Source organism: Capra hircus, chromosome 25 (genome assembly GCF_001704415.2).
Source record: "Capra hircus breed San Clemente chromosome 25, ASM170441v1, whole genome shotgun sequence".
In the NCBI taxonomy this organism is placed as follows: Eukaryota; Metazoa; Chordata; class Mammalia; order Artiodactyla; family Bovidae; genus Capra; species Capra hircus.
Genome location: NC_030832.1, coordinates 1,776,134 through 1,799,696, shown reverse-complemented (window position 1 = coordinate 1,799,696; position 23,563 = coordinate 1,776,134). Strand labels below are relative to the sequence as shown.

Below are 23,563 nucleotides of genomic sequence, written 5' to 3'. Positions count from 1 at the left end.
GACTGGAAAAGGTCAGTTTTCATTCCAATCCCAAAGAAAGGCAATGCCAAAGAATGCTCAAACTACTACACAATTGCACTTATCTCACACGGTAGCAAAGTAATGCTCAAAACTATTCAAGTGAGGCTTCAACAGTACGTGAACCATGAACTTCCAGATGTTCAAGCCGGATTTAGAAAAGGCAGAGGAACCAGAGATCAAATTGCCAATATCCACTGGATCACTGAAAAAACAAGGGAGTTCCAGAAAAACATTTTCTTCTGCTTTATTGATTATGCCAAAGTCTTTGACTGTGTGGATCTCAACAAACTGTGGAAAATTCTTCAAGAGGTGGGAACACCAGACCACCTGACCTGCCCCCTGAAAAATCTGTATGCAGGTCAAGACGCAACAGTTATAACTGGACATGGAACAACAGACTGGTTCCAAATTGGGAAAGGGGTACGTCAAGGCTGTATATTGTCACTCTATTTACTTAACTTATTTGCAGAGTACATCATGCGAAATGCTGGCCTGGTTGAAGCACAAGCTGGAATCACGATTGCCAGAAGAAATATCAATAACCTCAGATATGTAGATGATGACACCCTTATGGCAGAAAGTGAAGAGGACCTAAAGAGCCTCTTGATGAAAGTGAAAGAGGAGAGTGAAAAAGCTGGCTTAAAACTCAACATTCAGAAAACTAAGCTCATGGCATCTGGTCCCATCACTTCATGGCAAATAGATGGGGAAACAATGCAAACAGTGAGAGACTTTATTTTCTTGGGCTCCAAAATCACTGCAGATGGTGACTTCAGCCATGAAATTAAAAGATGCTTGCTCCTTGAAATAAAAGCTATGACCAACTTACACAGCATATTAAAAGCAGAGACATTACTTTGCCAACAAAGGTCTGTCTAGTCAAAACTATAGTTTTCCAGTAGTCATGTATGGATGTGAGAGTTGGACTATAAAGAAATCTGAGAGCTGAAGAATTGCTGCTTTTAAACTGTGGTGTTGGAGAAGACTCTTGAGAGTCCCTTGGACTGCAAGGAGATCCAACCAGTCCATCCTAAGGGAAATCAGTCCTGAATATTCGTTGGAAGGACTGATGCTGAAACTAAAGCTCCAATACTTTGGCCACCTGATGTGAAGAGCTGACTCATTTGAAAAGACCCTGACGCTAGGAAAGATTGAAGGCGGGAGAAGGGGATGACAGAGGATGAGATGGTTGGATGGCATCACTGACTCGATGGACGTGAGTTTGAATAAGCTCCGGGAGATAGTGATGGACAGAGAAGCCTGACGTGCTGCGGTCCATGGGGTCGCAAAGAGTTGGACACAATTGAACGACTGAACTGAAATGAAACTAAGGCTACAAAATGATGAACTAACTTGGTAACAAGGATGAAGGAGGTGTAAACTAGCAGCATGGAGCTCAGGCACAGGCCTTCTGACTCCAAGTCTCAGAGATTCTTTCCACTCTCCTCCTCCTCATTCTCACAGCCCCTCCGCCTGGGCCTCGGTCTCCACCCACAGGGAGCAGACAGGCCGCCTAGAGAAGGCCGCTCCTCACCTGACCTCAGGGGCCCTCGGGGAACGTGACCTGTGGACACCTTCTCCCGCTCCTGGGCCAGCCACGCAGACCCCGTGCCGGATGGACTTCCGGCTGCCCCCCGGCCCCGCCCACCGTATTTCTCCTTGAGGAACAGCGGCGACCCGCAGCACTGCAGCTCCCCCTTGGCCATGATGGCGATGCGGTCCCCCAGCAGGTCGGCCTCGTCCATGAAGTGGGTGGTCAGCAGGACGGTGCGGCCGCTCTTGTGCTGCTGCAGAAGGTCCCAGATGGCCCTCCTGGAGACGGCGTCCACGCCTGCGGTGGGCTCGTCCAGCATCAGCACCTGGAGGGCGGAGGGGCGGCCCCGTGAGGACGGCAGAGCCCCGGCCTGGGCTGCAGGTCATGCCGCAGGCCCCCGGGCCTACCTTGGAGCCCGCGATGAGGGCGATGCCGATGGAGAGCTTGCGCCGCATCCCGCCGCTCAGAAACCTGCTCCGGGAGTCCCGCTTCTCCTCCAGCCCGAGCACGTGCAGCATGCGTTTGACCTCCTCAGGGCACTTCTGACGCGGCAAGCCTTTCAGCTGAAACGGCAGGGATGGAGATCCAGCCTGGGCTTCCAATGGGGTCAGGGAGCGTGCAACAAGCATTTTGCTTGTAGAGCAGTAACTCCTTATCTCCCTTATCTGAGATTTTTCTTTCCACAGTTTTAGTTACCCATTACCCACAGTGAACCATGGTCTGAAAACATTAAATAGAAAATTAACAGAAATAAACTTGTAAGTTTTAAATTGTGCACACCCTTCTGAGTGTCTTGAACTCTGAAATCGTGTGCCATGCTGCTCTGTCCTGCTCAGGATCCCTACCCATCGACATCTGGTTTTGACATCCAACCATCAACACTTCCACGACCCGATGATCCAGGATCGCCTGGAGCCTGGATCCTCCTTTTGATGAATCATCAGAAGGTCAAGAGCCTAAAGCTGCGTCACAATGCCCGAAGTCCTTCACCTCACTTCATCTCTTCACATGGGCATCTTACCATCTCAAATCACAAGAACGGTGCGTGCATGCTAAGTCGCTTCAGTCGTGTCTGACTTTGCAACTACACAGACTGTAGCTGCCAGGCCCCTCTGTCCATGGGATTCTCCAGGCAAGAATACTGGAGTGGGTTGCCATGTCCTCCTCCAGGGTTCTTCCTGACCTAGGGATCAAACCCATGTCTCTCATATCTCCTGCATTGGCAGATGGGTTCTTTACCACTAGTGCCACCTTTAAGCACAGTACAATAAAATATTTTGAGAGAGAGAGATCACATTCACATAACTTTTATTACAGCCCATCAGGCTCCTCTGTCCATGGAATCCTCCAGGCAAGGATACTGCAGTTGGTGGCCATCTGCTCCTCCAGGGAATCTTATTGACATAGGGGTTGAACCTGAGTCTCCTGCATTGCAGGTGGATTCTCTACCATCTGAGCCACCAGGAAAGCTCCTTTATTACAGTATATTGTTATAATTGTTCTATTTTATTGATTGTTTTTAATGTCTTGCTGTGCTTAATTTATAAATTAAACTTTGTCATACGTTGCATGTACAGGAAAAAAACAGAGGACATATAGACTTTGGTACTATCTGAGATTTCAGGCATCTACTGGTGGTCTTGGAACAAATCCCCCACAAATAAGGGGGGTATCATATATACATAAACTATACATGATAAAGATACACAGTAAACCTACTACCTTCAGGGAAAGGGATACAAGGCTTTTGCATCTTTTTTCCCACAAGCTGTGAGGCGTGTGGGATCTTAGTTTCCTGACCAGGGATTGAACCTGGGCCCTTGGTAGTGAAAGGGCAGAGACTTAACCACTTGACTGCCAGGGAAGACCTGGCTTTTGCATCTTGAACCATCTAAACAAATGACTTATTAATACTAAGTTCAGTTCACTTCACTTCACTTCAGTCTCTCAGTCGTGTCCAACTCTTTGGGACCCCATGAATCGCAGCACGCCAGGCCTCCCTGTTCATCACCAACTCCTGGAGTTCACTCAAACTCATGTCCATCGAGTCGGTGATGCCATCCAGCCATCTCATCCTCGGTCGTCCCCTTCTCCTCCTGCTGCCAATCCCTCCCAGCATCACAGTCTTTTCCAATGAGTCAACTCTTTGCATAAGGTGGCCAAAGTATTGGACTTTCAGCTTTAGCATCAGTCCTTCCAAAGAACACCCAGGACTAATCTCCTTTAGAATGGACTGGTTGGATCCCCTTGCAGTCCAAGGGACTCTCAAGAGTCTTCTCCAACACCACAGTTCAAAAGCATCAATTCTTTGGCGCTCAGCCTTCTTCACAGTCCAACTCTCACATCCATACATGACCACTGGAAAAACTATAGCCTTGACTAGATGGACCTTTGTTGGCAAAGTAATGTCTCTGCTTTTCAATATGCTATCTAGGTTGGTCATAGCTTTTCTTCCAAGGAGTAAGCGTCTTTTAATTTCATGGCTGCAGTCACCATCTGCAGTGATTTTGGAGCCCAAGAAAAGAAAACCTTTCAATGATTCCACTTTTTCCCCATCTATTTGTCATGAAGTGATGGGACCTGATGCCATGATCTTCGTTTTTGAATGTTGAGTTCTAAGCCAACTTTTTCACTCTCCTCTTTCACCCTCATCAAGAGGCTCTTTAGTTCTTCATTTTCTGCCATAAGGGTGGGGTGGTGTCATCTGCATATCTGAGGTTATTGATATTTCTCCCAGCAATCTTAATTCCAGCTTGTGCTTCTTCCAGCCCAGCCACTACAGCATATTAAAAGGGTTATACACCACGACCAAGTGGGATTTATCCCAGGAATGCAAGAAAGGTTCAATATATTAAGAATCATTATAAGTATTAACTAATAAAGAATCTGCCTGGTGTCTGTCCCCAGTTACTGGGAGGAGCCTCTAAATCCTTGGAGTGATGGGATGTTTTTGTTATTCCTGGTAGTACCCTCAGGTCACACCTGCTACTGAACTGATAAAGATCCTGGCTGATCATACCAGAAAGATCAACCATGTGATTTGAGAGCTGGGACTTTGAGCCAGGTTATCAATCTGATCTCCCGATCTGCTAGGAGGGAGAAAGTGCAGATTAAGTTTAGTCACAAGGTTCATGATTCACTCATGAACCTATGTAATGAAACTCCAATAAAAACTAGACACTTGGGTGAAGCTTAGGTGAGCGACCCTCTATATAGTGATGCACCAAGAGGGTGACGCAGTCTTAAGACATGGAAGCTTTCCATCTGGGACCCTCCCAGACATCACCCTGCATGTCTCCTCTTTCGGCTGGTCCTGATTTATGTATCCTTTATAATATATGCATATAATATATACTATAATCCTGCGTTCTGTGAGTCCTAGTGAATTGGTGAAGCTGAGGAGTCAGTGGAAACTCCTGACTTTGTAGCCGGGTTGCGGGCCGTGCTTTGTTGGGAGCCCAGGCGCGCGGCTGTTTTCTGACGTGGCCTCGGGCACTGTGCCTGTAGCGTGTGAAGCGAGCACTGGCTCCATCCTTAGTGCTGAACTGCACTGCAGTGATGCAGCATATTAGAAGAATAAAGAGTCCAAGGGGCAAAGCTGCCCCTAGAATTTACATGGAAATGAAAGGGACCTGGAACAGGCAAAACAATCTTGAAAACAAAAAAGGACTCACATTCGTTGATTTCAAAACTTACTACAGGGACTTCCCTGGTGGTCTAGTGGCAAAAACTCCCATGGTCCCAATGCAGCGGGCCCAGGTTTAATCAGGGAACTAGATCCCAAATGCCTCAACTAAGACCTGGCACAGCCAAATAAATAATTAAATATTGTTTAAAACTTACTACAAAGCTATAGTAGTTAAGAAATTGTGGTATTGGCATAAGGATAGATGCATAGACCAATGAAATAGAGTTGAGAGTCTAGGAATAATCCCACATATCTACAGTCAATTGATTTCTGACAAAGGTGCCAAGACTATTCAATGGGGAAATAATGGTCTTTCCAACAAATGGTGCTGAACAATTGAATACTCACATCTAAAAGAATGAATCTGACCTCTATCTCACACCATCTAAAAATTAGCTCAAAATGTATCAAAGACCTAAATGTAAGAACTAATGCATGAAACTCTCACAAGGAAACAGGTGTAAATCCCAGGCAATGCTTTTTAAAATACGACATCAAGAGCATAACAAGTAAAGAAAATACAGATACATTGAATTTCATCAGAATTCAAAACTTTTGTGCATCAAAGGACATTATCAACAAAGGGAAAAGAAAATGCACAGAAATGGGAGAAGGTTTTTTGCAAATCATATAGTTGATAAGGATCTACCATCTAGAACACATTAAAAATTCTCAAAGCTAAACTACAAAGAGATAAGCAACCCAACTGAGAAATGGGCAAAGGACTTTAGTAGACATTTCTCCAAATAAATAAATGACCAATAAGCAAATGAAAAGATGCTTAATATCATTATAGTCATTGGGGAAATGCAAATCAAACCCACCATGAGATATCAATTTATGGCACCTAGAATGGAAGTACCTCAGAAAGGTTTTTAAAAAGTTAAACGCAGAGGTGGATCTTATGACTCATGAATTTCACTGCTAGGCGTATACTCCAAAGAACTGAAACTAGGTGTTTAAACAAAAACCTGAACACTCGTATTCATGGTATTATTCACATGGCCAAAAGGTACAACCCAGGAGTCCATCGACTGATGAATGGATAACCAAGACATGGCACACAGCTCCATACAATGGAACACTATTCAGCCATTGAAAGGACTGAAATATTGATACATGCTGAAATATGGATAATTCTTGAACACATTAAGTGAAAGAAACCAGACACAGTCGACGGTCACATTTTGTGTGATTCCACTCATATGAACTACTTAGAATAGTCAAATCTACAGTGACAGAAAGCAGATTAGTGATTTCCAGGGGCTGGGGGGAAGGAAGAATGGGGAGTGACCATTGATGGATCCAGGTTTCTTCTCAGGGAGATGTAAATGTTCTGTAGTTAGAGAGTGCTGTGAATGTAGTTTTTAAAACTACTGAATTTTATATTGCAAAATGAGCAAAATGGTGAATTTTATGATATGTGAATTTCATCAATAAAGTAAACAATTAGACTAAAACAATACTTTCTAGAAACTCTTCAATTCAAAGATCTTAAATGCCACACCCCTTCCTCTTCCTGAATGTTTAGGGAATAGTGTCCATACGGGGCTTCAAGTCCCTCTGAGGTTGAGTCAGAAAGTTGTGAGTTATCTTACCATCCTTAAAAATAGATACAGAGGAAACCAAGTCTATCACCCAATGACTCACCTGAGCATAGAAATAAAGATGTTCCGCTACAGTCAAGTTATCATACAAGATATCATGCTGGGGGCACCAGCCCATGGTCTTCCGGATTTGAAGCATGTCTTGAGAAATTTCATATCCATTGATAAATGCCTGTCCACTTGAAGGAGTAATAAGTCCTAGAAGCAAGTGGAAGACATAACATCCTAAAGTTATTGTCATTTAGAGCCACAACGGTGCAAAGGCTTACTGAGGCCCCCTGCTTTGTCTGCTGCTCTTACACATACTATCCTACGTTTCATGTCACAGTCAGCAGCTTTCAAGGAGTATATGTTCCATGACCGTGTACAGGGACATTTAGGGGTAGTAGAAACAGATGCAAAGAAATAGAGGAAAACAACAGAATGGGAAAGACTAGAGATCTCTTCAAGAAAATTAGAGATACCAAGGGAACATTTCATGCAAAGACGGGCTCGATAAAGGACAGAAATGGTATGGATCTAACAGAAGCAGAAGATATTAAGAAGAGGTGGCAAGAATACACAGAAGAACTATGCAAAAAAGATCTTCACAACCAAGATAATCATGATGGTGTGATTACTCACCTAGAGCCAGACATCCTGGAATGTGAAGTCAAGTGGGCCTTAGAAAGCATCACTACGAGCAAACCTAGTGGAGGTGATGGAATTCCAGTTGAGCTGTTTCAAATCCTGAAAGATGATGCTGTGAAAGTGCTACACTCAATACGCCAGCAAATTTGGAAAACTCAGCAGTGGCCACAGGACTGGAAAAGGTCAGTATTCATTCCAATCCCAAAGAAAGGAAATGCCAAAGAATGCTCTAACTACTGCACAATTGCATTCATCTCACACACTAGTATTGCTCAAAATTCTCCAAGCCAGGCTTCACCGACATGTGAACCGTGAACTTCTAGATGTTCAAGCTGGATTTAGAAAAGGCAGAGGAACCAGAGATCAAATTGCCAACATCTGCTGGATCATCGAAAAAGCAAGAGAGTTCCAGAAAAACATCTATTTCTGCTTTATTGACTATGCCAAAGCCTTTGACTGTGTGGATCACAATAAACTGGAAAATTCTGAAAGAGTTGGGAATACCAGACCACCTGACCTGCCTCTTGAGAAACCTGTATGCAGGTCAGGAAGCAACAGTTACAACTGGACATGGAACAACAGACTGGCTCCAAATAGGAAAAGGAGGACGTCAAGGCTGTATATTGTCACCCTGCTTATTTAACTTATATGCAGGGTACATCATGAGAAACGCTGGGCTGGAAGAAGCACAAGTGGAATCAAGATTGTTGGGAGAAATATCAATAACCTCAGATATGCAGATGACACCACCCTTATGGCAGAGTGAAGAGGAACTAAAAAGCCTCTTGATGAAAGTGAAAGAGGAGAGTGAAAAAGTTGGCTTAAAGCTCAACATTCAGAAAACGAAGATCATGGCATCTGGTCCCATAACTTCATGGCAAATAGATGGGGAAACAGTAGAAACAGTGTCAGACTTTATTTTGGGGGCTCCAAAATCACTGCAGATGGTGGTTGCAGCCATGAAATTAAAAGACGCTTACTTCTTGGAAGGAAAGTTATGACCAACCTAGATAGTATATTGAAAAGCAGAGACATTACTTTGCCAACAAAGGTCTGTCTAGTCAATGCTATGGTTTTTCCAGTAGTCATGTATGGATGTGAGAGTTGGACTGTGAAGAAAGCTGAGCACCGAAGAATTCATGTCTTTGAACTCTGGTGTTGAAGACTCTTGAGAGTCCCTTGGACTGCAAGGAGATCCAACCAGTCCATTGTAGAGGAGATCAGTCCTAGGTGTTCCTTGGAAGGAATGATGCTAAAGCTGAAAGTCCAATACTTTGGCCACCTCATGCGAAGAGTTGACTCATTGGAAAAGACTGTGATGCTGGGAGGGATTGGGGGCAGGAGGAGAAGGGGACGACAAAGGATGAGATGGCTGGATGGCATCACTGACTCGATGGACATGAGTTTGAGTGAACTCTGGGACATGGTGATGGACAGGGAGGCCTGGCGTGCTGCAATTCATGGGGTTGCAAAGAGTCAGACATGACTGAGCAACTGAACTGAACTGAAGGAGATAATAAAAAATCTGAATCTGGAAAACTGTAAGATACTGATGAAAGAAATGGAAGGCAACACCAACAGATGTAAAGATTTACTGTGCTCTTGGATTGGAAGCATTATTATTGTTAAAATGATCAAACTACCAAGGCTACCTACAGATTCAATGCAATCCATATCAAATTACCAATGGCATTTTTTTTTTCACAGAACTGGAACAAAAAGACGGTTTAAATTTGTATGAAAACACAAAAGAACCTGGATCACCAAAACAATCTTGATAAAGAAGAATGGAATAGGAGGAATCATGCTTCCTGACTTCACACTATACTACAAAACTACAATAATCAAAACAGTATGATACTGGCATGAAAACAGACACATTCATCAACGGAACAGGATAGAAAGCCAGAAACAAATTCATGCACTTATGGTCAATTAATCTACAACAAAGGAGGCAAGAATGTACAATGTAGAAGAGAGAGTCTCTTCAGTAACTGGTGGTGAGGTAATTGAGACATTTACATGTAAAAGAATAAAACTGGAACATTTTCTCACACCATACACAAAAATAAACTCAAAATAGAACTAAATGTAAGACTGGCTACTCTCAAACTCCTAAGAGAAAACAGAAAATTCTTTGACATAAATCATAACTTTTTTGGATCTGTCTTCTAAGGCAAGAAAAATGTAAACAAAAATAGACAAATGGGATCCAAAAGCTTTTGCACAGCAAAGAAAACCACAAACAAAACAAAAAGACAGCCTACGGAATGGAAGAAAATATTTGCAAATGATGTATCGACGAGGGATTAATGTTTCTAAAATATACAGGTAACTTACACTGATTAATATAAAAAATCAATCAAGAAATGGGCAGAAAATCTAAATAAACATTTCTCCAAAGAAGACATATAGATGGCTAACAGGCATATGAGAAGACACTCAATATCGCTAATTATTAGAGAAATACAAAGCAAAACCACAACAAAGTATTACCTTACACAAGTCAAAATGGCCATCTTAACTTCGAAAAATTTACAAATAGTAAATGCTGGTGAGGGTAAGGAGATAACCCTTCTACACTTACTACCCTGTAAATTAGTACAGCCACTATGAGAAACAGTCTACTACTACTAAGTCGCTTCAGTCGTGTCCAACTCTGTGTGACCCCATAGACAGCAGCCCACCAGGCTCCCCCATCCCTGGGATTCTCCAGGCAAGAACACTGGAGTGGGTTGCCATTTCCTTCTCCAATGCATGAAAGTGAAAAGTGAAAGTGAAGTTGCTCAGTCATGTCCGACTCCTAGCGACCCCATGGACTGCAGCCCACCAGGCCCCTCCGTCCATGGGATTTTCCAGGCAAGAGTACTGGAGTGGGTTGCCATTGTCTGGAGGCTCCTAAAAACTAAAAACAGGATTACCATATGATCCAACAATCTCACTCCTGGGCATATACCTGGAAAAGACAAAAACTCTAATTCAAAAAGATACACGCATCCCATGTTCATAGCAGCATGGTTCACAATAGTCAAGACATGGGAGCAACCTAAATGTCTATCAACAAAAGAATAGATAAAGAAGGCTTTACTCAGACATAAAAAAAGAATGAAATAATGCCATTTGTAGCAACATGGATGGACCTAAAGACATCATACTAAGTGAAGGAAGGCAGACAATGCAAGACAAATATCATGACATCACTTATATGTGGAATCTAAAAAAATGAATACAAATAAACTTTACAGAACAGAAACAGACTCACAGACATAGAAAACAAACTTATGGATACCAAAGCAGAAAGGGGGCTGGATAAATTAGAAGTTTGGGATTAACATATATACATTACTATAGACAGATAAACTATATTTTACCACAGGGAACTATATTCATTAATATCCTGTAATGACCTATAATGGAAAAGAATCTGAAAAAAGAATATATATGTGTGTGTGTCCCAATACCAAAGGCACCTGAGAACAAGCTTCACAATATCGCTGCTCTTCAAAGTTTTCAGTGGAAGGATGTCAGCAATCTGTGAGGAGGGTTGTGGCAGCTGGAGTCTGAGGAGCTCACAGCTCTCCAGATGTCTGGTGTTCTGTGTCCAAAACCAGTAGAGGAACTGGTCAGCTTTCAGAGCTCCTTGAGATTTGGAAATGTATCTTGCTGGTTTTGTACAGAGCCTTACATGGGTTAACCCTTCAATAAATACATTTTTCTTGAATGAATGAGTTTTCAAATATCACAGATATTATTTTAGTTGATGGGAAGAATTATTTAGGCATAAAATAATTATTCTGAAACAGACAACTTCAACATAATCCACCAGGTATCACTCTAAAAGTGCTCCTGGCAATCAAAAGTATGATTTGTTTGGATGAAATGTTTGGTTGAGGGATCAGTGGTGCCTCACTGTACTGGAAGGTTCTGCTTGGAAGGAAACATGCCCAGCAGAGTTCACAGTTTCCTGGAAGTGTTTGAAACTAAGTACCTCAGACTGACTGAAGAAGTCAGATACTCCCTCCTCCTGACACAGGGTAATGTGAATCACTAGATGGTAAAAAACAAACAATAAACAAAAATGTCAGGGAAATCCGATGGCGGGAAATGGAGCCAAACAATCTGGATCTGGATCAAGGATCTCTCCAGTGCCTCCTTGGGCGAGCTGGTCCACACGCACCTGTGAGAATGCTGCAGGTGGTGGTCTTGCCTGCTCCGTTGTGGCCCAGCAGAACCGTGATCTGGCCCTGGTATAGATTCACGGTCAGGTCTTTAACTGCCACGTGTTCATCCCTTCCCTTGTAGAACACCTGTTGAAAAGCCAAGTGTGACTGATAGCGTAACATACACGCTGTGGCGTTTCTGAAGAACCTATGACAGGCCGAGCACCCACACCAACATCCCCTGAAAGTTCAACAGTGGAACTCCAAGTGGAAATTCACAAAGGGAGCCCCTTCTTTCACAGTTTAGCTGCCTGGAGCTACTGAGGACCAGCAAGGTGCGGGAGGGTTTCCCTGGCCTCGGGAACCCGGTGGGAGAGCAGCAGGACCACAGAGGCCAGAGTTCAAGGACGAAGGGCCCGGAGCTGGAATGAGATCATCTCCCTGCTTCTCGAGCCCACCTTGCTCCTCATTGCCTGGCCAAGCCCCTGAGAAAGGGCACCCTGCCTCTTCTGTGGGAGGTTGTCCTAGGGAGAGAACCCCAGACAGACTGGCCTGTTTTCTAAATCAGATGTTTTCAGTATTTTAAACACCATTTATTTTTTTTCTGATTATACAAGTAATCCATTTATAAGAGCATAAAGAAGAAAATGAAACCACCCACAATGCCATTTGCAGAGATAACATCACATTTCAGTCCATGCCTTAGACAACTTCTGTCCTGTCAAACTGCATCAGGGCTGGATGTGGGGTCCAGAGTGCAGACACTCTAGCTGGGTGAAACTTGGGTGTCACTCCTCCCCACAATTTATCTACTGTGCTTGGGAGCACGGTGCTGAGGAAAGGAAGCTGGCACACTTCCTTGCCTCCAACACCACTCGGTGTGATTATTATGAATCAAGTGTGACAGGCCTCTTCTCTGACTTCTCGCTCTCCTTTCTGAAGTCAAGGTGGACACCTGGCAGAATTCTAGGCAAGAAGAAGAAGGGGTGATCTACCGAAGGGCAGAAGAGAAGGGAGGGAGGGAGGAAGGAAAAAATTTTTCCCAAAAGAAAGCCCCTTGCTCTTATCTTTCCCTGTAGATGAGCTTCAGCAGCCGTCTTGTAACCAGGGAATGACAAGCACACAGCAGGGAGCTACATGCTTCCACTGGTCTAGGGAAAATAAATGAAAGTCAGTGAGTAGAAAGAGCAAAGGGCTCTGGGATGGCTTTACTGAGCAGCCAACATCATGGCAGAACCATGTGCCTGCAGGCTGCCTGTTTTGAAAAAAAAAGAGAGAAATCCCTGCATACTGAAGCCACAGTAAATCCAGTGAAGATGGAGCATTCCCAGTGGCTCCCACAGGGTGTGGAGGGGCTGGGGATGATCCCCCGTGCCATGGATCCCCTGGACTAGGACGTGATCCACTTGATCTCATAGGTCAGGAAAGGTGACACAAAGTGCTGAGCTAGTGCCTTGCCTCTGACCGTGTATCAGCCACACGGAGGGCACCACCTCTCCATAGGCCCATCCTGTCTGAGGAATGGAAGACTCCCCTGGAGGACACAGCACGTATAGAGCTGACCCCCCAGGCATCCTGTCAGGGGAGCCCTTGGTCAACACAGGACTCAGCAGACGCTGGAGAGAGGATGAACACTTCCATATCTGGAAGCCAGCAGTAACATCTGGTTTACCACTTGATTTGGTTGCATAATAACACTGGTGGATCAAAGCTGGCCATCAAATGACTGAGTTCTAGGGCGTCCCCAATAAGAGATGCCTGGCATTTGTAAGACTGTTTCAAGAGAGATCATCTAGACCCTCCATCTAGTCATTTAACTTGATGACAGACAACAGGACATTTTACGTTAAACTTCTAATTTGGGGGATAATGTGACAGAAGGAATTAAAAATCTATCACGAGGCCACTCCTTTGGGGTCAGCCTGCCCTCACTGCCTGTTTAATAAAGTTCTGCTTGTTTGAGATGTAAAAAAAAAAGAAAGAAAGAAAGAAATCTATCACAAAATGTACCTTGTAACCGTCAGAATGAAACAGAAACCTCTATACACTATTTCTCAAGTTCTCAGAAGATCTGAGAGCTGATACCTTGTATAGATGCTGGATTTCAATTCCTTTTATCAAATTGGTAGGCTCATCCTGAATGAACTTGTTTCCCAGAGCTTGCTGAGGATCCTCTAAGTCTAGCACAGGATTCCTAAGGGATATAGGTTCTCCCGACCAGTAGGAGGGCTAGAGAGGAAGTAAACTCATTAATATGTTTAGGTGAACTGGCTTCTTGTTCTGAAAGAGAAATATTTTGGTAAATTAAATTCTCACACTTCCCTATCCTCAGCCTCGCCTGCCAGATTTCCTGGTATCGAACACTTGATGATGCCTGAAGGAGTCAAGAATTTGCTCACAGACTCACTACTAATAAACTGCATTTCAACCTACAACCCATGGTCCAGGGGATGGAGCTACAGAAGATGCCTCACTTGCACACTCCTGGTGCAAGGGGGAAGCTGTTGGGACGGCCAGCAGCCTCCCCATGGGCAAAGGCCTGGAGAAACACTGGTGCTAACAATCCACCCACTTCTCCACAGACCAAGAAGGGCAAGCACGGCGGCCTTTGCCAAGGCCTGAAGTGAGGACCTGTGCAATTCAGATGGCATCAGACTGAATCTGCAAGAGGAAAAAATCAGGCATAATGAGTTCAACTTTGTAAGAAAAATGCAGTCATTGTAGAAGAGAAGAGATTCTGAGAACTTCATGGGGTCGTCAACGAAAGCTGTGCCCTCGGGTCACAGAGGTTTCAAAGAACGCCAGGGCCTTGCCACCAGTCCAAGAGAAAAGAGGCCAAGGAGTCCTGAGGGCTCTAGCTCTTTGGGGTGGTATTCTGTGGGGAAATGTAGGGCCTGCCACTCAAGGGGGCCCATGAGACAGCCACCACACTCTTAGGGGCCTCTGCACAGGGAATTAGCAGTGGGGCAAGAGTCAGAGAGACTGAGACTCATTAATCATGCTCCTTTGGCAACCATAAGTTGACAGGTTTGAGGTGAATCCAGACTGGAGAACCCCACTTAGATTCCTCAGAGTTTGAAGGTACAACCAATATCACCAACGGATAGGAACATTGATGACAAGCATTGATCCTGGTGTCAATCTATAAAACGGCAGCATCAGTACTCACCATGAGAAAGAAGTACCAGGGCTTGGGTGTACCATACTCTCCTGGGAAGACGGCCTCCACATACCAGGCCACCAAGCCATATATGACAGAGTCCAGCAGCAGCATCAGCAGCACCTGAGTGAAGTTAAACTCTCCTCCTATATGGCCCATGTTCCTCCACTGGACGCCTGTGCCTGTCAAAAGGGAGAACAGTCACCACAGCAGAGACAGAGAGAAGTTACCAGAGTTTTCCAATCAAACGGTAGAGACCAGGCCAATGAGAAGACTGGACTATTCACCTCTGGAGTATTAAGAGACAAAAACAAGGCAAGGAGTATTAAGAGACAAAAACAAGGAAAGCTAACTGTTAGTTTCTCTTTTGAGATAAAACTTTTTTTTTTTTTTCCTTTTGGCCACACCACACAGCTTGCAGGATCTTAGTTGCCTAACTAGGGATTGAACTAGGGCTCAGCAGAGAAAGTGTGGAGTCCTATCCACTAGGCCACCAGGGAATTTCCAATACAACATTCTTCTTATTGCCAAAATGGTCCCTTCCTACTCCTCCTGACCTGCTCCACTTGGGTTAATTCTTACTTTGTAGGTCAGCACAGGTATCTCCTTCCCCAGCAAGCACACATCCTCTCCCTCTGGGATTACCTGCCTAACCCATGTGCGTCTGGGTCCCCTGCGCAAGCTGTGAGCACTGCAGGCTCTACTCTGCACTGGAAATCTGCTCACCTACTGCCACCCCAGCTTGGGGCCAGGGACTGTCAGATTACCTCAGTTTCTCCAGTCTCTGACCCAGAGCCCCACATGCAGCAGGTGCTCAGTACACATATGCTCCATTAAGAAAGGAAGGTGCTGAGAAAGGGCCTGGGACCGATTCCTGGGTGTGAATAAAGGCAGGTATCCTTTGTGATGCCAACGGTCTCATCTGAATGCAACTTGACTGCGCTTCTCATGTAAAGCATCCAAGATGCCTGCACCTGCTGCCATTCAGCAGGACTGAGGAGGTGGTAACTAACACCACCATAGCAGATAAATCAAGGACTGGTGAGCAGACGGACGGGCTAGAATGGTGCTTACTAGTCACCTGGAGATGTGGTTCTGATTGTATGTCTGGGTGGGTCTTGGAGTCTGTGTTTCCAACAAGTTCTCCCAGGGCTCTGATGCTGCTGGTACCCAGGCCACGCTGTGAGGACCAATATCAGGAGACCTCTGAGGTCCTTCCTGAGATGACATTCCCTGACTTGTGTCTGCCTCTGTGCCAGTCAAGAGCTGTGCCTCTCACTGTGGCTTACAGACAGGTCTCGCAACCCTCAGCGGCCGTAAATAGTCAGGGCACTCAGTTCATGAAGGGCAGGTGCATCCTTGTTCAGTGCAAGTCCACAGTGTCCCAAGGAAAGGAAGAATTGAGGCTCCTTCCCCACCTCAGCAGACATTTAATTGCCACTTTATTTATTTATTAAGAATATACATTTCAAGTACAAAAAATGGAGTTTAACAAGCAATTACAAAGAAATTACCCTTGTGCAGCTACCACCTAACTCAATCAGCCGCAAAACCCCAGATATACCACACCCCCATTACAACTTCACCGCCATCTTTGTTTGTAGGCAGCATCTAGTTGGGTTTTGCATTTTTATCTAAACAGTCTCTTTTTACTTGGTATTCATGTTTACTGTGATTATTGACTGTCTGGATTAAAATCTACCACTTTGCCAGCTCTTTTCTATTTAGTCCAAATTTTTGCTTCTTTTTTCCTCTTTTTTTTGCATTAATAGGAATTTTTATGATTCCATTTTAGTTCCACTATTATTATTTATACCTCTAAATTTTGTTTTTCAGTTTTGTTCTAGGGTGTGAAGGGACTTCCCTGATGGCTCAGATGTAAGCAATCCGCCTGCAATGCAGGAAACCCAGGTTCAACCCCTGAGTTGGGAAGATTGCCCTGGAGAAGGGAATAGCTGCTCACTCCAGTATTCTTGCCTGGAGAAGTCCACGGACAGAGAAGCCTGGAAGGCTAAATACAGTCCATGGGGTGGCAAAGAGTCAGACATAACTGAGTGACTAACAACACACCAGGGTGTAAAATCCTCTTTAGAGTCTACATTCAATATTATTTGAAGATACTTCATGTGCAGTTTGTGAGGAACTTACAACAATTTTCCAGTTGCCAGTGCTTCCCTCCCACCCTTTGCTACTGTTGTCATGCGTTTTATTGCCACACAAGTTATTAGCACTTGCACTGCTCCCATTTTTGCTTTAGACAGTCAGTTCTCTTTTAGACCCAAAAAAACTCCACAAAAGACATTTATTCTATTTTCCATTTTTAGTGTTCTTTATTTTTTTGTGTAGATCCAAGCTCCTGTCTGATATATTGTTTTTGCTCAAGGAACTCAACATTTCTTGTAATGTCTCCTAGCAATCGATTCTGTCACTTTTGTTTATTTGCAAGTCATCCCTGACTTTCTCCTGGATATAGAATTCTGGGTTGACAGGAGTTTTCTTCAGCACCTTAAACATGTCACTTTATTTCCTTCTAGCTTGTTTATGTTTGCTACTGCTAAGTCGCATCAGTCGTGTCCGACTCTGTGCGACGCCATAGACGGCAGCCCACCAGGCTCCCCCGTTCCTGGGATTCTCCAGGCAAGAACACTGGAGTGGGTTGCCATTTCCTTCTCCAATGCAGGAAAGTGAAAAGGGAAAGTGAAGTCACTCAGTTGTGTCCGACTCTTAGCGACCCCATGGACTGCAGCCCACCAGGCTCCTCTGCCCATGGGGTTTTCCAGGCAAGAGTACTGGAGTGGGGTGCCATTTCCTTCTCCATATTTGAATATGCTTTTTTTGGTGAAGCACCTATTTTTGCCTGTTTGCTTTTTTATACTACAAAGTACAATTTTTAATTGATTTCATGAGTTCTTTAAATATCCTTTAAATACAAGGCTTTTGCAGGTTAAATGTGTTTCAAGTATCTTCTCCCACTCTGTAGCTTCTCTTTTCATTTTCTTTATGGTGTTCCTCGGTTTCAAGTCATTATTTATCAGTCTTTTCCTGACAGCTATTTTTGTGTCTTGTTTAAGAAATCTTTCTACTTTAAGAACATGAACACACTCTCTTTTATCATATCTAAAAAAACTATAGTTTTTTGACATTGGAAACGATTTCTGTGTATGGTGTGAAATCAAAGTCCAAGTTCAATTTTTTCCATAATGTTCTTCAGTTGCTCCAGGATTGTTTATTAAACCCCACTGCTCTGAAGCATTGTCTCTGATACCTAACAGTGCATTTGTCTGTCTCTTCTTTTCTATTAGTCTATTTGTCAACTATAATTTTAATTACTATTGCTTTATGATAAATCACAAAATCTGGGAAGGCACATTTTTCTCTCGTGTTCTTCCTCAAGAGTTCTTGGCTCTTCTTGGTCGTTTATATTCCCATGTAAATCTGAGAATTAGCTCATTGAGTTCTATTAAAAAAAAAAAAACTGCTGGAGTTTGGACTGGGTAGGAGTTAGATGTTACTTGTTCGCACAATTCATACGATTATGCTGAAAAGAGTCTGGCAAATTCCCCTGCCCCTGTGTCTCTCTGATCCTCTGACTCCTCAGTCTCCTCTGCAGTAGAAGAGACCATGTGACACAAGCCCCTCCCCACACTGCTTCTCTTGACTTAACCAAGCTTTTGATTATTCTATTTTCTATTAAGTTTGAAAGTTTTACACTGTTTCTAGCCTTTTGCTGGTGGGCTCAGTAATCAATTACCAGATCTACTCTGCTGCAAAGTCTAAAGTTAATCAACATCTTTACTCTCCTTCCAGAAAGTATTTATCCCCATTGACTTCTGACTTTATCTCTTCAAAAATCCTTTTATATATTCTAATTCCATCTCTTAAAAAAACAAACCATAAAGACATTATCATCATTATTATTTTATACAATATATAGGGATTTCCCTGGTGGTCCAGTGGTTAAGACTCCATGCTCCCAATGCAGGGGGCATGGGTTCCATCTAGATCCCACATGCCTTAACTAAGACTCTGCATATCCAAAAAATTTTTAAGAGGTAATGCATTAATACAATGATACCTTTGTTTTGTTTCTCAACTGGTTCAGAAATTAAGGAGGAGGGAAAGGCATTATTTACTGGGCTTCTTAAAAATTAAAACTAATCTAGTAAATTAGTTTACTAATACAAAAACTATGGTTTTTCTAGTAGTCACATATGGTGTGAGAGTTGGACTATAAAGATAGCTGAGCACCGAAGAATTGATGCTTTTGAACTGTGGTGTTGGAGAAGACTCTTGAGAGTCCCTTGGACTGCAAGGAGATCCAACCAGTCCATCCTAAAGGAGACCAGTCCTGAATATTCATTGGAAGGATTGATGCTGAAGCTGAAGCTCCAATACTTGGGCCATGTGATGCAAAGAACTGACTCATTGGAAAAGACCCTGATGCTGGGAAAGATTGAAGGCAGGAGGAGAAGGGGATGACAGAGGATGAGATGACTGGATGGCATCACTGACTCAATGGACATGGGTTTGGGTGGACTCCAGGAGTTGGTGATGGACAGGGAGGCCTGGCGTGCTGCAGCTCATGGGGTTGCAAAGAGTCTGACATGACTGAGCGACGGAACTGAACTGAACTGAAAAAAAAAAAAAAAAAAGAGGCCAAAATGTTTCTGCCATACAACCATAGGTCTGATTTATGTTGTATTAATATACAGTGATTCCTGCTTCAGATTAGAACTGAAAGCCCTGCACTAGACTTACTGAGAAAATGTAGAGGAATTCCATTTGTTCACTCACTATCAGGTCTGCCATCTGATTTGAACAGATAGGTCAGATGACCAGGAAAACCTAATTCAGTGAAAGCATGAGGACTCTAAGAAATATTATCCTTGGATTTTTAACATTTCATCAATTACATTCTCAAAGAATCCTAAATGTTTATGGTCATATGCATTTGCATTTCCTTCAGCTGTTACACCAGACAGCACTTGTGGGCTATCCCGTGCCTTTCAGGAAAGAACACTGATCATAAATAATCAAGACAGTCTTATCACGAGAACGACTTTAGCATAGGCCCAACCAGTCACTCTGATTCCCTCAGTTTTAACAAATAGACTCCATTAAGCATCTACAGTCATTCACTAATGTGGAAGGAATCAGATACACCATTTAAAATCTACTCTCTCCCCTGTAAGTATTTGTGATTTATGGGATCAACACTGCTTTGTTAAAGAAAATCACTCACCTTCAATAAATTCTGGTCAATTTAACATCTTTTATTAAATTTTAAGCACCCTTAATCCATTTAGCGGAGAAGGCAATGGCAACCCACTCCAGTACTCTTGCCTGGAAAATCCCATGGATGGAGGAGCCTGGTAGGCTGCAGTCCATGGGGTCACTAAGAGTCGGACACGACTGAGCAACTTCATGTTCACTTTCCACTTTCCTGCATTGGAGAAGGAAATGGCAACCCACTCCTGTGTTCTTGCCTGGAGAATCCCAGGGACGGGGGAGCCTGGTGGGCTGCCGTCTATGGGGTCACACAGAGTTGGACACAACTGAAGCGACTTAGCAGCAGCAGCAGCAGCAACCCATCTAGACCATCCCAACTTAACAAAGAAATCCATTGGTAGGTGATGCCTCTCACCTGGCCACTGGAGACTATCCCAGGGGCAGTAAAGTGACCTGAAAACCAGACCCAACTTCAATTCCTATCCCTGCTATCTGCTGCAAAACCAGCTGTGTCATTTGGGATGTGGACTCTGGTGATAAAAACTAACACTGAGCAGTGAAGCAACTTGCTGGAGTGCTCAGAGTGGATCATCCTAGCACCGCTGAAATGTGAAACAGTTTCACTCAGTAAGTACTGAGACCCCACAGGGCTCAGAGTCCTACATTTAGATTGATATGTTGGCTGCAATCTTCTGCAATGATGTAGGTGTTGTGGAAACTCTTCTAACTTCAGAAACGTGAGACAAAGGAAAACCTGGCATTGTACTTTCCACCCCAAAGTATGTAAGCTGTAAGAGAGCTAGGACATGTCTGATGAAGGTCCCTTAGACTAGCTTGTTGTGAAAGAAGGCCCACCTGGAGGCCTATGAGGATATAATATGGTATCTGCAACAGCACAACATCATCGGTGAAGTTCTGAGGGGTTATTTGAACTTCTAATCATAACTCTATGCATTTTAGATCCATACAATTATATAGGCATATAATTCCCTAAATCATCAGCACGCTCTAGTTTTTCCCCAAAGCTACATTGCAAGCTGCACAGTCTAAGCTTTATTCCATATTTCCTAAGTATTCCTTACAGTACCTATCATCGATGTAAGTATACTATAAATGTTCCGAACACCAAATAAAATGAACCAGTCATGTTCACTTGGAAATAAACGTCAACTTTGCCTGTCAGGAAGTGGCAAGACATCAAGGCAGTTTACCTTGAGAAAGGTAAGGCTCACCTCTTGCTTCATATGTGGAGATTAATCGGACTCCCAGTGCCATGGCAACATTGGAGAGGAGACAAAAGGTAATCTTTTGGAAGAAGCTCCTTTGGGTGTATGTGAACGTAAGGTAGAGATAAGGAAGGTAGGTGAAGAAGAAGATGATGCCTCCTGAGGCAGTGGCAACATGAGCTGCAGATTCAGAAGGCAGAAATGAAAAGAGTTTCATCAATAATGCACAAGCAGTCTTTTCAGAAATTTTGATAGAAACCTTTTACACTTGCACTTTCACTATCAAAAGATGAAGAGGATTTGTTGCACTTTAAAAAAATGAATACATCTTATGAAAATGCACAAGCATTTAACTTCCTAGAGCTTCCTCTAATAGTGCATTAATAACATCTCCAACAGTAAAAACTGTCCTCTTCAAAGATGAAAGTGAAAGTCACTCAGTCGTGTCCGACTCTTTGCAACCCCATGAACTATGTATATGTATCTCCAGGCCAGAATACTTAAGTGGGTAGCCCTTCTCTTCTCCAGGGGATGTTCCTAACCCAGGGATCAAACCCAGGTGTCCCGCATTGCAGGTGGATTCTTTACCAGCTGAGCCACAAGGGAAGCCCAAGAATATTGGAGTGGGTAGCCTATCTCTTCTCCAGGGGATCTTCCTGACCTGGGAATCAAACAGGAGTCTCCTGCATTGCAGGCAGATTCTTTACCAACTGGGCTGTCAGTTCAGTTCAGCCACTCAGTCGTGTCTGACTCTTTGCGACCCCATCAATTGCAGCACGCCAGGCCTCCCTGTCCATCACCAACTCCCAGAGTTTACTCAGTCTCACGTCCATCGAGTCAGTGATGCTATCCAGCCATCTCATCCTCTGTCGTCCCCTTCTCCTCCTGCCCCCAATCCCTCCCAGCATCAGAGTCTTTTCCAATGAGTCAGGGAAGCCCAAAGATGAGCAGTAGATTAAACAGCATCTATGGAGCATTGCCTGGCACCATGGCTAGCACTTTATATACAGTATCTTATTTAATCTTCCTGACCTCCCTGTTTTCCAGAGGAGGAAATTTATTTATTTACCCACATTAAATAAATTTGCTCAAGATCATGGGACTCATAAACAATCAGTCAAGGATTCAAGATTTCCCAGGCCCTGAAGAAAGCTGAGTGCCAAAGAATTGATGCTTTTGAACTGTGGTGTTGAAGAAGACTCTTGAGAGTCCTTTGGACTGCAAGGAGATCCAACTAGTCCATCCTAAAGGAGATCAGTCCTGGGTGTTCTTTGGAAAGACTGATGCTAAAGCAGAAAGTCCAATACTTTGGCCACCTCATGCGAAGAGTTGACTCACTGGAAAAGACTCTGATGCTGAGAGGGATTGGGGGCAGGAGGAGAAGGGGACCACAGAGGATGAGATGGCTGGATGGCATCACCGACTCGATGGACATGAGTTTGGGTGAACTCTGGGAGTTGGTGATGGACAGGGAGGCCTGGTGTGCTGCAATTCATGGGGTCACAGAGTCGAACACTACTGAGCGACTGAACTGAACTGAACTGAAGCATAGTGGTTTCAGATTTGGAGATAAACCAATCAAATGGAAGTCTGGGAAATGAATATAAAATAAAGGCAAACATTTTCGTTCCAGGAAATTAAGAGAAGAAAGATAAAAAATGTAAGGATTGCATACCTAACAGAAAGAACCACCGTTAAGGCATCAGGCAGCCCTTCACTGAACCCGACCACATGAATGATGGCTGACTCTGGGTCTCCTCCAGCTTCTCTGAATTTGCTTCTTTTGTAAAGGCTGATAATAATTGCTAACACGTTATAAGTGCTATCATTTTCCAGAGAAATGGATATGGCATCTTTGGATCTGCTCAAGGTCAGGATAAACACTGAGAGGCAAATGCAGTGCTCTGAGGCCAGAATAAGAGCTTCTGATACGTAACAAGTAAATCTAGTTGTTGGTCGACTTGATATATAGTAGTCTGCATCTGTTAATCCCATACTCCTGATTTATTCTCTCCCTTTTCCCTTTGCTAACAAGTTTGTTTTCTATGTCTGTGAGTCTGTTTCTGTTTTGTAAATAAGTTCATTGGTATTTTTTTCAGATTCCACATGTAAGTAATATCATATGATATTTGCCTTGCTCTGTCTGACATACTTCACTTAGCATGATAATCTCTAGGTCTATCCATGTTGCTACAAATGGCATTATTTCATTCTTTTTTACGGCCAATACTCCATTCTCTATACACCACATCCTCTTTATTCATTCATCTGCTGACAGACACTAATGTTGCTTTCATGTCTTGACCAT

At 43.6% G+C, this 23,563-nt stretch overlaps 1 protein-coding gene across 2 annotated transcripts in view; it reads right to left on the bottom strand.

Annotated features, from left to right (window-relative positions):
• The window catches only part of LOC102183842 (ATP-binding cassette sub-family A member 17), an 84,741-nt gene that overhangs the window by 41,961 nt on the left and 19,217 nt on the right, over positions 1 to 23,563 (bottom strand). The window contains exons 8-14 of one of the 2 annotated variants that reach the window (XM_018040917.1): positions 21,262 to 21,435; positions 14,810 to 14,982; positions 13,726 to 13,869; positions 11,658 to 11,787; positions 6,894 to 7,048; positions 1,963 to 2,118; positions 1,670 to 1,880 (exon numbers count right to left, since the gene is read on the bottom strand). In XM_018040917.1, coding sequence (XP_017896406.1) covers positions 1,670 to 1,880; positions 1,963 to 2,118; positions 6,894 to 7,048; positions 11,658 to 11,787; positions 13,726 to 13,869; positions 14,810 to 14,982; positions 21,262 to 21,435 — 1,143 coding nt within the window. The remainder of the gene's footprint in view (positions 1 to 1,669; positions 1,881 to 1,962; positions 2,119 to 6,893; positions 7,049 to 11,657; positions 11,788 to 13,725; positions 13,870 to 14,809; positions 14,983 to 21,261; positions 21,436 to 23,563) is intronic. The other variant, XM_018040918.1, reaches the window with a different exon arrangement.